General features: G+C 42.0%; 1 protein-coding gene across 4 annotated transcripts in view; it reads left to right on the forward strand.

Annotated features, from left to right (window-relative positions):
- Window positions 1-14,422, forward strand: part of MTMR2 (myotubularin related protein 2) — a 60,030-nt gene that overhangs the window by 35,794 nt on the left and 9,814 nt on the right. For all 4 annotated transcript variants that reach the window (XM_031616141.2, XM_090134004.1, XM_090134005.1 and 1 more), the window contains 7 exons: window positions 961-1,036; window positions 3,505-3,599; window positions 3,790-3,900; window positions 5,874-5,975; window positions 6,797-6,880; window positions 13,226-13,375; window positions 14,170-14,358. In XM_031616141.2, the coding sequence (XP_031472001.1) occupies window positions 961-1,036; window positions 3,505-3,599; window positions 3,790-3,900; window positions 5,874-5,975; window positions 6,797-6,880; window positions 13,226-13,375; window positions 14,170-14,358 (807 nt within the window). The remainder of the gene's footprint in view (window positions 1-960; window positions 1,037-3,504; window positions 3,600-3,789; window positions 3,901-5,873; window positions 5,976-6,796; window positions 6,881-13,225; window positions 13,376-14,169; window positions 14,359-14,422) is intronic.

The raw sequence follows: 14,422 nt of genomic DNA on the forward strand, positions 1-14,422 counted from the left end.
CAGTGCAGAGTAGAGGGGCAGGATCACCTCCCTTTCCCTGCTGGCTATGTTTGCTTTTGATGAAGCCCAGGGTAGGGTTGGCTTTCTGAACTGCGAGGGCACTGTGCTGGCTCATGTCCAGCTTGCCGTCTACCAGTACCCCCAAGTCTTTTTTGGTAGGGTTGTGCTCAATCCTTTCTTCATCTAGCTTATATTGGTAGTAGATGTTGCTTTCACCCAGGTGCAAGACTTTGCACTTGGAGTTATTGGATTTGTATGCTTCTATAGTTGTAGACGTGCTTTCTGAAAATATCCACCTCCCTGCGCTGTGCTGTTCCAGTGAAAGCCCTTGTGTACATACTGTTATATGCTTGCAAAATAAGTTTCATCCCAAGGGAAGGTGGAGGAGGAGCTGTTCAGCAAACAGCAGAAAAAAACTAACCTATACCTCCTATATATAAAATGTGACATTTTAAGGAGATTGTTACCATTGAGCCAAATGTGCATCTCTGCCATTGTTGGACCCTCATTGAGGATATTGGTGTGGTAAGACATCTTTCATCACTTTCCTTAGTGTAAGCAAGCAATTGCTCTAGTTCATAGTTGATAGCATTGTGGTAGTAGTTGATCATTCTGACCTACCCCTTTGGTTATGTGTAACTGCAGAGAGTTTGGCTTGAAATTATATATAAGTTGAGGAGAAGTTTGGAGTGTGCAAAGGAGCCACCTGGTGAGTGTGCTGCTGGGGCACAGCCTGCTCAAGCTGCTTCTCCATCAGGGGCATCCTCACCTCAACGCTTCTGCATGGCATGCTCAGAGGTTGCAGGACATGTGCTTTGTGTTGACCTTTCAGAGGCTGAGACAGTACCTCAGGATCTTTGAATATTTATTGTTCTTTATGTTGTTGACTTGTTGGAGATAGGGGTAGACTTTTCACTTTCTGAAAATATAATCAATTTATTTTTCTACTGTTTTATGTAGGTCCTACGAGAGACTAATAAATTGGCAGAAATGGAAGAGCCACCTTTGCTGCCAGGAGAAACCATTAAAGACATGGGTAAGCAAAGAGTACATTTCTTACTGTTTGCTTGACCAAATAGAATATCCATAGAGCAAAATACTTTGGTGGTCAATGACCAACAATAGCAAATTGCTGATGTTTTGAGACCATGCATGTTGTTTCAGCAAGATTGTATTTTGAAGGGTTCCTGGGGATCAGCATTAACAGTGTTTTATCTGGTGGCAAATAACCCAGCAGTCACGTGAGTCTGTAAGGCCAGGTGGACGTCAGAGTGCAGAATAAGACTGAGCGTATAAGACTTTCCCTTGGTAGCAGCTCTAGTACAACCTCTTTCATACCTGGTATCCACATTTGCACAAACAATGGAGGAATTTAATGCCTTGAAGGACCCTGTTTATCAGTTATATACTTGTGGAAATCATAGAAACATGTGAGGATTAAGGACAAACAACTGGACATTATATAGATACATGTGTACATGTGCAATGTAAGTAGAATTGACTAAGGCTGCGGGCTGACTTCATTGCAACCTTTCAGTACCTAAAGGGAGCCTACAAACAGGAGGGGAATCAACTCTTTGAAAGGGTAGATAACAGCAGGACAGGGAAAATGGTTTTGAGTTGAAGGAGGGAAGATTTAGGTTGGATGTCGGGGGAAGTTCTTTACCAAGAGAGTGGTGAGGTGCTGGAACAGGCTGCCCAGAGAGGTTGTGGATGCGCTGTCCCTGGAGGTGTTCAAGGCCAGACTGGATGGGGCCCTGGGCAGCCTGGTCTAGTACTAAATGTGGAAGTTGGTGGCCCTGCATGATCCTTGAGGTCTCTTCCAACCCTGGCCATTCTATGATTCTGTAATTCTGTGATTCCTTAGGAAACCAAGCTAATGTAAATGTGAGAGGTGGTGTGGCTTTTAAGTTGGCAAGACTAGTGTTTGAGATTATGCCGAAGATTCCTTGCCTGGAAAACATTTTTCTAGCACCTTTTCCCTTTACTGGGAATTCCTGTTCTTTTTCAGATGTGTGTGAACACTGTACAGGCATTTCACTTTATAGAAATGAATGGTAAGGTTGCTAGCATATATATTTTAAATCAAAAATTATCTGTTCCTTATTTTGCTCCGGACTTGTCATTCCTCTTCCATTTTCCCTGGAACTTTCTAGCTGAGGCTCTGAAGGCAACCAAAGCTGGGTCTGGCTGCTTGCCCACTGTTGATTTTTAAAAATTCCTCTCAGTGTCTGAATCTAGAGAGTCAACAATGACTTTGTAGAAGCAGAGAGACGAGATGAGTGCCGTAGAGTTAGGCAGTGTCCCTCCCTCCTTCCAGACTGAAAGCTATGGGATAAGGGTGGATGAAATTTGGGTCCCTGTGACACTTCAGCAGCCTCCCACTGGTTTGCATGGTGGCTGTCACCTGACTGGGAGGTGAGCTTTCTTACTGCCTTCTTGCAGCTCTTGCAAAATGGATCCCTTAGGGTTTGTAGGCCTAAGGTTATTAAGATGGGCTGGGGGTTGTTTTCTTTTCTAAATTTCATGGATCTGGCAGCTGTAGTCTCCTTCTGAAAGGATGTCTGTGTTTGAGGAATATTGCTACCAGTTGGTAATAGCATCGCCGCAGCACAGCCAGCCCACTGTTCAGTGACAGAAGGTGTGACAGGTCACTGATGGGTGTTGGGGGGGGGGGGGAACAACTTGAATGTTGGCGTTTTTAATTGATATAAAACAGAAGGGCAGTTAGAGGAGGTGTTTGCTGTGGAAAACCAGCAGCACCTCTTTCCTTTTGCCGGCACAAGCGAGAAACGTTTGAGGCCTTTTACGAAGGGGACTGGTTTGAGTCACCGTCACTCAGGTTCAGAAATAATTGAATTGTTGCAGAGTAATTTGATCGCTGGGTTAAGGTTTAACATCACTGGCAATTGGGTGCTATATGGATTTTTGGCTGCTGGAAGTCACTGCAGCTCTGCTGGCTTCAGTCAGGGCCATTAGCAGGGACTGCATGTTGGGTCTGACTCTGTGTGTAAGGGTGTGAAGGAGGACCTAAGCATCCTAAAAGCCATCTGCAGGAGAACTGTCTTCTCTTGGTCTCGATGGCACAAAACAGCTTGCTGGCAATAATTTTCTTTGTGCAGATATTTGTCAGTTTCATTTCATTTATGCAGGAATTGTCTCTTCTCACACACGGTGTTCTCTGGTACTGTTACTAGTGATGAGACAGGAAGAGTAAATAGTTGGCATCGAATACTGACTTTTCAATTGTGTTCTGTGCAAATGTGAGATTCCAGGTGACTGTACTTGCCTTTACTTTGATTTATGCCCAAACTTTTATCTTCTTGACAGAACTGAAACTTGCATGTTAGTTCTAGGCTAGCACACCCGATTAAACTTGTTTTCATTTCATGGTCTGGAGAGAACATCCTGAGTATGTTTGTTATAATAATAATTTTACTTTCATAAATTAACCATGAAATTCACTTTTTCTTTCTTTCTTTCTTTTTTTTTTTTTTTTTAAAGCTAAAGATGTTACTTACATCTGCCCCTTCACTGGAGCCATCAGAGGAACCCTTACTGTTACCAATTATAGACTGTACTTTAAAAGCATGGAACGGGTAAGCCTTTGTAACCATCTGCTTCTGTGGGCTGTTCAGTCTTGAGGACTTAGGCGTATTTTGGTTTGTGGTTTTTAGTGTACTTGTGTGTGAATGATAGTTATATGTTTGGGAATATAGGCATAAGGGAACAGGAGCTGGGATTTTCCCCCCTCCCCTTTTTAAACTCACAAATTTCAACTGTCTACAGGACCCTCCTTTTGTCCTAGATGCATCTTTAGGTGTTATCAACAGAGTGGAGAAAATAGGAGGTGCTTCTAGTCGTGGTGAGAATTCCTATGGGCTGGAGATTGTATGCAAGGTAAACTTTTATGTTTTACAGTGGGAGAAAGGGAAAATATATTTTAAAAGATTTTCTCTATAATATTGTAAGAAGTTCTGGAAAACCTGTCAGTGTTATTTCATGCACTTCAAAAATGTCTGATTTTGAATGTCACTTCCAGGACTCTGTAGCTCCACTCATTAGAGATGAGATCCCAACCTTTTTTAAGGCTTTATGCTAGGTAATCTCTTTTCTCTTCATAGTGGAAACCTAAGTCTGTATCACAGTAGTGCAGTCCTCAAGTCTTTCACATTGTTTACCAGAACATCCCAAGAAGACTCTACTCATTGTGCTGTATGGGATGCCTTCAATGCAATTGCACTTCAAGAGCAAAAAAGGGGTTCATGATTCTCTCAAGGTCATTACCTTGTGTCCATCTGCTGCTGTGCTTTATGGTGACGAACTGGAGAGTAACCTTCAGTTCCCCTTGAGGCTATTCTTGCATTTCTTTCAAGGTAGTAAATTTTTGAAGTGTGCCTCTCAGGAGCTATTGGAGTAATTGAAAATGCAAACTGTAGTGGAAATGATTAGTTCACCTCTTAGTGTTTACTTATTGTAGACCCCAAAGCGGATAAAGGCAACATCCCCTGTCCTAAAATCCATACCTTCTCTGTTCACCAAGGCACAACCCCTTTGCTTTTCTCAGTGGCAACTTGGAGAGAGCTAGATTCTGAACCTCGAAGGTCTTAGGATGCTGCTTTCTGTTTGAGAGCAGATGGATGCATGAAAATGAGTCCCAAGCAGTTCTGGTCACTGCTGTGACTTTGAGGCACCAGGAAGCTAAGCAGACTCTCAAGCTGTGGGCATGCTGAGTCACAAACAGTTGATATAGTCTGTACCAAGTCACCCAGCTTCTTCCTCAGCCTACTGTAGTCATAATCCTCCCTGGCTACCATGGGGGTGCCTGTGCTATCAGGCCAATTTGTTCCTGTTTTGCTCTGGATTCTTTGTCCTCAGCCATGTTACCCATATGCAAACTTGCTTACACAGGGAGGTTTAGAAAGAACTGTATTATTTCCCTGGATGGGAAATTCAGACACAGACTAAAAGATAGATTCCTTGGTACTACATAACATACATATATATTGCAGCCCTCTTGGCCCAGGGGACGCACAGCAGTTTAGTACACATAGAGCTTATGCATAATGAAATTTTGTGTGAGACCTGTCACTTCATCTCAGTCTTGTTAGACGGCCATTTTCCTTCTTCTCTGACTTACTGTACCATCTTCATGTACTTGACCTTGATAGTTCACTTCCCGCTGGTGGCTCTTAAATTGTTTACTACAAATGTTTGAGTTTGTAGGCTTGACTGAAAAATCATGGCACTATAGAGATGCTTTATTTAGTTCCTGAATTTTATTTTGTAGATGAGTATGGAAAAGATGTCCTGGGTTACCCCTCTTTGTGGAAACTGCTGCCATGCAAAGTGGAGGAGTTCTCAGTTTCACTCAGCCTTCCGAGTGCTCTGAGTTGCAGGTTTTAAAGGGAGCTGGCATTTGTTACTTTACAGTGAACTAGCTGGGCTTCAGCTCCCTACGTGCAGTAGCTCTATGGAGATGCTTTGTGAGGTAGTCCCTTCCAGTACTGTTCTAGCACACCTCAGCTTGGGAGCACAGCAGGAGCTGTCTCACAAAGTCCTGCCAATCTGAGATAGTTGTCCCTAGGTCTCTTCCCTAGACTTTTAGCAGGTAGGGAGCTTCATTTGGAGGCAAGGTACTACCCATGCACTCCCTTTACTCCTTTGTGCTTGTGACAGGTTTTGTTGAAGGCTACAGCGGGCCATCAAGCCAAACCCAGAGCTGCTATACGGCATTGATCAATGTGCAGTACTAAATCAGTACTGTAAAGAACATCATGATGTGACTTTGTTTTGAATGCTGACTTTTGGAGTTCTGTTGGATGTTAAAATGGTTTAAAACTTACAGTTTGATTTCCTTTTTTTTTTGTTAGGACATTAGAAACTTAAGATTTGCTCATAAGCCTGAAGGGAGAACTAGACGATCCATATTTGAGAACCTCATGAAATATGCTTTCCCAGTTTCAAATAATCTTGTAAGTATGTTTGGTTTTATTTTGTTTTCTTCCCATGTTGTTACCAAAAGGTGCAGAGTGGCAGTGAACTGTTTTGTTGAGTTTCACCTACCAGGTGGAATAGTCACATGATGTGTTTCATGTTGAACAAGATGAAATGCTGGTTTTAAACCTGTCTGAAGATTAACTCAGTCAGAATTGTATAGAAAACAGGAAAAGTCTACTACCATTGGGCTGGGTTACTTTGTTAATGAAGAATAACTTTCTGATCATCCTCATAGTGGATATAAAATATTCCAAACACAGTGACATTCATAGAGGTTTACAGCTAATGGTGACTGCACTGCTTCCAAACCTGGAATGCAGTTCATCTGTTCAGTCATTTTGTGACTCAGCAATTGTTGCTTCAGATGCTGATTAAGTCATATAATCACCGGATGATTTAGATGGGAAGGGACCACCTCTTGATCCATCTGGTTCAACCTTCCTGTTCAAGCAGGGAAACCCATGTTGCCTAGGATCATGATCATGGAAGGATCTAGTTTTTAATATGTAAGATTGTTCTTGCACAAGTAGTCTTTTCTTTCTCTCTTATAACAGAGTTCTTTTGTCCATGAAATACTAGGTGATAGACAAGAAAGACTGGGGTGCTATGGTGGATACGCTGTTGAAGAAATGACCTCCTACAGCTAGCGTGTTGATCTTTTTAACAAAACCTTAAAAGAAAAGTAATACAGTGGGGAAAAAAAAAAAGGATCCATCAAGAATTCTTATTTTAGATATTAAGCATCCTGGAAATGGACACTGAATGGGCTCTTAATGGCACATTTTCTTTTTTTCAGCCACTTTTCGCATTCGAATACAAAGAAGTTTTTCCAGAAAATGGATGGAAGGTGTATGACCCTATTTGGGAGTATAGAAGACAAGTGAGTACTGTGTCATACCCTTCCTCATCCTCTCTGTTCTTCAGAAGTGAAGCTCTGTGCAGCAATATAACGACAGGTTGTATGAACAGAGAATAATCCTGCTGACAGATGTCTCGCAGACCGGAATAGGACACTGTTCTCCATAGTGCAGTGATTGATGATGGCAATTTTAGGGATAGTAGCATCCACTGATGAGAGATTATTCAGGCAGCAGAAAGATGGTAGAAAAAAAACTATTGCTTTGTCATCAACTTGTGCTGGTGGTAAGGAACTGACGTTGGTATTTTGCACTTGTGGGCATCTCATTGTTGAGTTTCATGCCTCTATTCTTGTTTCTATTAGTTTTAATTATTTTCAGCTTTCTCTAAGATATCTCAAACAAGAACTTGGGAGGAAACAAATCTAAGTGTAGAATGCCTTCATTTTTCTGGGGAGTCAGAGTAGAAAGCAGTCTGGACAACAGACAGTTTTAATGTGTCCAGAATAGACTGGTCAAAGGGTTTTAATGAGCACAAAGTGACAGGCTGTCAACTAGAAATACCAGGCTAAAAAGCTGAGTGCTTCTCCCTTGGAAAAAAAAAATGGGGGATTTTTTTAATTTTGTATTTTTAACAACAAAATAGCTCTTTTCCTGCAAGTGTTTCAATTGAGGAAACAACACGGTTTGGTGATGGTTCTGTTCTGGGTACAGTAAACTTTTGCTTCATCCAGATCTGTCAGGATAAAGTCAATTTTCCTGTGTAAAATGAGGCTGTTTACAAACATATAATTTAAAGCTTTATTTGGATCTTTCCCATAACACAGAATAAGACAAGACCTATGTCCCAGTGTTGTTGTTCATCTGATTCCTGACATCTGAAATCTAAAGAGGGAATCCATTTTACTAGCTTTAGTCTTCTAAAATCTGGGCATGCTTACTAAATTGCTTATCTAGGCCTATCATTAACAGATGGGGAGAGAGAGCTTTACTGTTGAAGGTGATTTGTTCCCTTCTAAAATAGCTACCTCAGATAGATCACTGTCTTCTAGGCTGCTATTTGAAAGTGAGATGTATCATACCCCCACTGTCTTCACTGCAAAATATATGTTTTGCAGTGAGATACTACAATATAAAACTCCAAAAGAAACAAATTCTCATGTGATCAGGTTGACTTTGACTTGTTAGACCAGATATTTGCAATCAAAGTAATCTCAGTCGAAAAGCACAGCATTCATTCAGCGAAGCTGCAGATAAAAAAGATGAGGTACAAAGGACATTTGTACAAAATCTGGATAGAAGGAAAGAATTTCAAGGTAAATTAATCCAGTTTCTCAATCCTGGTGAGCTGTTTTTAGAATGTCAGCTTTCTGTTCATATTACCTTTTATACTGTGACTCTCAGTACCTTAGATTTGCCATGGGCTTGATTAAACAGTGGAAAGATACAGAGATTTACATGTAGGTGATTTTCAGCTTTTTTTGGCCTTTCTGCAGGGCAGATGAGACTCAGGGTCTTGGGGTCTTGAGGTAGCAATATAGTATGTTAGTATGTCGTGACATTGCTGCAACATAAGCTGCTTTTGTAACGACTTGTTTTTTTGCATCATTTTTAGTGGGCGAGAAAAGCTTAGCCTGACTGCTTTTCTGTCAGGAAACCAAACTGATATCCAGATGCTAACACCATCAATAATTTGCTTACATTGATAACTGCGAAAATGAATCCAAATGAGTTTTGTTTGCAGCTATAGCCTATCTGAGCTTTACACATGCTGGACCACCATCATTCCCATTCCAGCTCACACAATCTGTCTGTCCCAACAGCTTATCTCCAAAAGTGACCAACGCCAGCTGCTGAAGAGGCAAACCATGCTGCAGTAGGCGTTTGTGTTGTAATCTGGCCAGGAGGAGACTTTCATCCCTTTCGTTATAATTGATTTAAGTCCTGTAACATGAAGTTTTATGTCCCCTCCAAAACTTTAAGATATTTCAGTCTGTTTATTTAATTTTGGCATTTATAACTATGGATGCTCAATTTATCTGTGTGAATGTCTTAGCCTTCTTTTCTTTGTCCAGCCAGGTTCTGTTAAAGCAATAACTGCTACAACGGTAAATCAGGATTATGTCCTGAACTGGCAGCAGGGATTCGTTAACAGTGAAACAAAACTGGCATCATCTAATCAGATAATGGGATTACCTGTCTCTGAGTGTATGAATTATGATCAGAAATAGAAAAGCAGGACATGTGCACTTTCTGCAGGACCTTTTGGAATTGGTTTAAAAACTAATACAGAAGAGCTGGCCTAGGGCAAAAGCGATCCAGCAAAACAGTCAGGCATTAACTTGGGGCATGTTGGGCAAAGCCACTCATTTCCCTGTGGGAGCAGGAACACAAAGAGAGGGGAGCAGAGCAAAAGCAGAAGCCAACCACAAGGCATCCAGAAAAAAACTTTTTGATGAGGCTCCGTGGTAAGATCTATGTCTGCAGTGGTAGACATGGCAAGATCTGTGTGTGGTATAAAGTTTTTTTCAGAAAAGTGTGTTGATATGATAGAGATTGTAGCAATTAGGGGCTTACTGAATGTCTTTCCTTACTTTGCTGCTAGTGTTCTTGGGAAAGATGGAAATATGTAACTTATTAAAAATCTGTGATTGTGTAAAACTATGGGGAGTAATAAACAACCTGTGGAGAACAAAAGGAACTTAGAGAGGTTTGGGATTTAGTCAGTAAATGGAATCACATGTGGCAAATGAAATTTAAAACTGAAATTGCTCCCTGATTTTTATTACACGCGGGCTGGCAGAGTATAAAACAGAATTGCAAAGTGAATAAGGCTCAGTTGAAACCAAAAGGCCTTGAGATGCCTTTGGAGTAACTTAAAGCTTTCATTTTCCTTAACAAGGTGGAGAGGATTTGGAAAATATTACAAGCGGTTGTGAAGCTGGAAATGTGTGATGTTTCCCTACAGAAGTCTTGCTTGTCTAATTCTATGCTCTGGTCTTAAGTACCACAGAGCCACAGTACAGGGCTGTGGTTGCTGCTTTCTGAAAAAGCATATAGCAATGAATAACTTTGAAGAGAAGCTGAAAGTACCAAGCATTAGTTCAAGCCAGAGTAGGAAAGGTAAAGCATAAGAACGGAGACCTGCAGGGAAACGTTGAGTACATGTAGGAGAGGATAATGAGAATTGAACTGTTAAATGTCCATGGTTTAACTGCAGTCCTGCTTATGTGAGGTATATCTCTGCTGCAAAAAGAATTGTCACTTCCCTTGTTCTAAGGGATGACAGTGTGGGCTGAGCACACAGCTGAAGGGACCAGCTTGACTCTGGCAGCTGTAGCCTGTGTTGGTGCAGGTATGGGCGTGAGCTGAAATGTTCAGCTTCTTGATGTCTCCTGGCCCAAATCCATTTTGGGAGAGAAAAGGCTGGTAGGTAACTCAGGATCCTTCTTGCTGTGGCTGCTGCAGCTGCATGGGCTAAGCTCAGAATCAGTCTGCTAGGTCCAGTAGAGAGAGATGTCCTGCAAGGACCTGATGTTTTTTCCAATCGATGAAAGATCATCTTGTGTTTAAATTTAAAATGTTTGTTTGCTTTGCAAGGTGCTGATTTCAGTGCTGTGCTGGTTTGTCTTAGCAGTTGTGACTTGCAGATGAAGTGAACCCCGTCTTCTCAACATGTAGGTCAAGTGATAACTGAGCGTGGGTGATGAAAGTAAGGTGTGAATGATTAGCCAGAGGGAAATTGAGTTTTCTTTGTGCATGGAAATGACACAGTGACTGTGTCTATATGGTTGGATGATGTGGCCATAAGGAGTGTTCCTGAGCACTGCCTTCATTGCAAGTTCCAGGCGAGGCTTCAGTCCTTTTGAGTGAGTGTTTTTGAGCATCTTTCGCCATGCATGAAGATGCTCTGCCAGTAGACTGAAAATATAAACTTACTGGCTAGCACTTGAATTTAACTAGCTACCAGGCTGAGCATTAATTCTTACTCCAAAGAAGCCATCAGTGGAGACTTTCTTGGCCAGGCAGGTGTATGTGAGAGAAGAAGGATCAGCCTGTCTGCACCTTCCTTGGTTGAGTCGCTGTTGCTTTCTTCCACCAGTAATGCCAACACCAACACACAGGATGATTGAGTTGTTGGCCTTCGAACAATGGCTGCCCACTAAACTCATGTTTTTTCCTTTAGGATTTTACACCTTTTCATGGTGCTGTTATATCTCTTGAGACCATGAGTTACCAGTGATCCCCAGCTCAACAGTCTTCTTCCTGTATCTATAATTTTACATTTCTTATCTTTCTGTGGATTTTCTGACAGCACTTCCTCATAACTTTGCCAGTCTGAGCTACAGATGTGTATTGGCCCCTGGGAGAGATGACTTTGAGCCACAATGGCTCAAAGTTGAGAGAGGTTTGCAAGGCCAACCTGCCTTTTCATTATTGGGCACAGTTCAGAGGCTGCTGCAAGCCAAGGATCACCAGTAGACTTACAACTTACCAGTAAACAGTGAAATGCATCTTATATGAGGAAATGCCAGTGTGCTTTATATTGTGTTTTTTTTTTTTTATTATTGATTCCAGCTGGAGAAATTGCAAATCTGAAGCAACATGAATAATTGCACCACATTGTAGCAAAAGTCCTGGGAAGATGCAAGTTCAGCTCTCTTCTAGACTACTTTGCTTATTTCTGCTCGCTTCAAGTTCTTAGGGGAAATCACAGTCTGAATCCAAAGCCCTCTTTGGGTGGTGCTCTGACTCAGGACGTTCCCTGTGATTCAAAGGAAATGAAAACCTCAGTGACATGCACCCTCATTTCTTTCTCTGGGGGTTGTCATGGATTTTCTTGGCCTGGGTTACTGCAGATGTAAGATTTCATTTGGCAGAAAAAGTGGCTGCAAGACCTTGAGCTTTGGAGGTGGCAGTTCTTTACTAAGCAGTGTGCACTGAAGCCAGTCTTCCTGGTGCTGTGAAGATGCTTTACATTGCTTAATCTTTTCAGTGAGCTTCAGTAGAAGATACAGAATATATTGCAGCACAGTCACATACTCATTAGGATAGGACTGAGAACAGTTTTAGAATGGGACCAGGAGATCCCATCCTTCATATGTACAGGAGGTGGGCCTCTGAGCATGCTGTACCCATCAGTAAGCTTGAGCTGTGTGCATACACTGTTTGTAGTTTCTGCAACTTTGGTTTCAGACAGCACCAAAACCATCTTCCTCTGAGTTTTTTGTATACTCATGATCCTGATGGTTTTGCTAATTCCTTGTAAGAGCATTTCCTTCCCAGGGTGTGCCCCAGGACCAGGGACGGTTCACAAGCTGGGTGTGACCAATATTAGGCACAAGGTCTGTCTCCTCAGATTTCTAAGGGTGACCTGTTCTGACAGTGTGACTCACTGCTCTGATGGGGAACTGGATGGAGTCTGTGTGGGTCAGCCGTAATGACTGCAGCTCATCTGACTTGTCTTACATTTGTCATTTATTTCCTGTGGGAGCCAAAGCAGGAGAAAACAGTCACCCACCACCTTCCCTGAAGTGAAATACTGTTTATAAGAACAAAAGCATGTATTGTTTTAAAAGCTGATCTCCCTCTGAAAGTGACTGCCTAGCAGCCTGCCCATATGCAGAGAGGACCTGCAGTAGATTTGTATTCTCACAGCCTTCTCCAGTGATGCTCAGTGTCAGCACTCACACTGCTGCAGCATATGGCTGTTTAAATCTTTCCTTGCAGGCATTACAGTAGCAGCCATGCCATTTTGATCTGTTGCCTCTGCACATTGGCCAAACTAAGTCTACAGGTTTTCAGGACCTGCACTCTTGTGCTTCAGCTGTGAGCTATTGGTTACTGTTCTGGAAGGTGCTGAGTTGCTTCCTACCCAGGGCATGCTGCATTCAGCGGTGTGCTTGTGTGTACTCCTCCATCCTGTCTGGTAGCTCTGCTTTCCATCCTCAGTTGCCACCCAGCCTATTTGAGCTAAGTGCTGCCAGAGGAGTGGGGGCTGACAGTCACTGGTGGTGCCCTGCTTCTTGCTCACCTGTGAGCACCATCATGGAAGCAGAAGAGATGTTAAAGAAGCTCTTGGAGGACCACCTCATCTCTTGCTTCATCTGCAGCCTCTACAGTTCATTAATCCTGGACAAACCAGCCTTCAGTCCTCTAATTTTCTTTTGTCTTCAGTGACCTGAGCAAAACATCTGCCTATCCGGAAAGAGGCATGAAATGCAAGTGACCAAGATAATGCAATCCTGGGGTCCAGCTCTAAATGCCCTTCGTTAACCAAAGTTACCTTGGATTTCAGGTCTTGGGATTTAACTGTGGTGAAGCCTCAGAGCAACTTATTTGCTAACCTGCCGTTGTTTCCTCTTAAGGGAATTCCCAACGAAAGCTGGAGGCTGAGCAAGATTAATGAGCGTTATGAGCTGTGTGATACATACCCTGCCATTCTAGCTGTGCCTGTAAACATTCCTGATGAAGAATTAAAGAGAGTGGCATCTTTCAGATCAAGAGGACGAATACCAGTGAGTGTGACAAAAGAAGCCACTTTGATGTGGTTTTGTTACATACCTTTGGGCCATAAATAATGCTAAGAGTGGATTCCAGGGAGCAAATAAATGGTCAATGGATAATAAAAGTGACAGCAACATGTCTGAGGAGTTAGAAAACAGCATTATCTGCTGAAACTACTGTTGTGAAAGAGATGTAGACTAAACGAAAAGGAGAAGATAAGATAGCTTAGCACAACCCAGACTGAATCTCAGTTCAAATCCTGGGACAAGCAGTAGCCCTATTTGGTTGTTTACTGTTGTCTGGCCTACTCTGACACTCAAGACAGAGGAATACTTAACAATACTCTTAGTGAAAATGTTTATTATATCAAATTAAGACAAAAGACAGCAATATGGTGGCTAATGCAGCAGCAACTGAAAATGTATTTTTGCCTCTCATGCTTACAGAAAATTAAATCTGTTCCAAGAGTTCTTAACTTTTACATGCTGTAGCATAAGGTAAGACATAACCCAGTGACTGCAGACTGTGAAGGTGTTTTTGTGACTCACACAATGGTGAGAAAACAGTCAGACTTAATCCTATTCAATCACCTCTTGTTTGTTTCAACTTTGGCAGTGTAACCAGAATGAATAAGTGCCGAATGAATAAATACAGTGCATTTGGTTCATTCAATCATGACTTAATAAAATCCAGCCTTTTGGAACCAGGTAGTGTATGGGAAGTTCCCAGAACAAGCCATTATAGGTAAAACATTCATTTAATGAATCCTTATTGTCCCTCATTTCTTTTTCATTTGTTTCTGAAGGTATTGTCGTGGATTCACCCAGAAAGTCAAGCAACAATTACTCGCTGTAGCCAGCCAATGGTGGGAGTAAGTGGCAAACGAAGCAAGGAAGATGAAAAGTACCTTCAAGCCATCATGGATTCTAATGCTCAATCCCATAAAATCTTCATATTCGATGCAAGGCCTAGTGTGAATGCTGTAGCCAATAAGGTCAGCTTTTTTGTTTGCTTTGATAAGAGTTGTGAATCCAGTCATCTAGAACACACATCCCACC

This window comes from Phasianus colchicus, chromosome 1 (assembly GCF_987193195.1).
Source record: "Phasianus colchicus chromosome 1, bPhaCol1.hap1.1, whole genome shotgun sequence".
In the NCBI taxonomy this organism is placed as follows: domain Eukaryota; kingdom Metazoa; phylum Chordata; class Aves; order Galliformes; family Phasianidae; genus Phasianus; species Phasianus colchicus.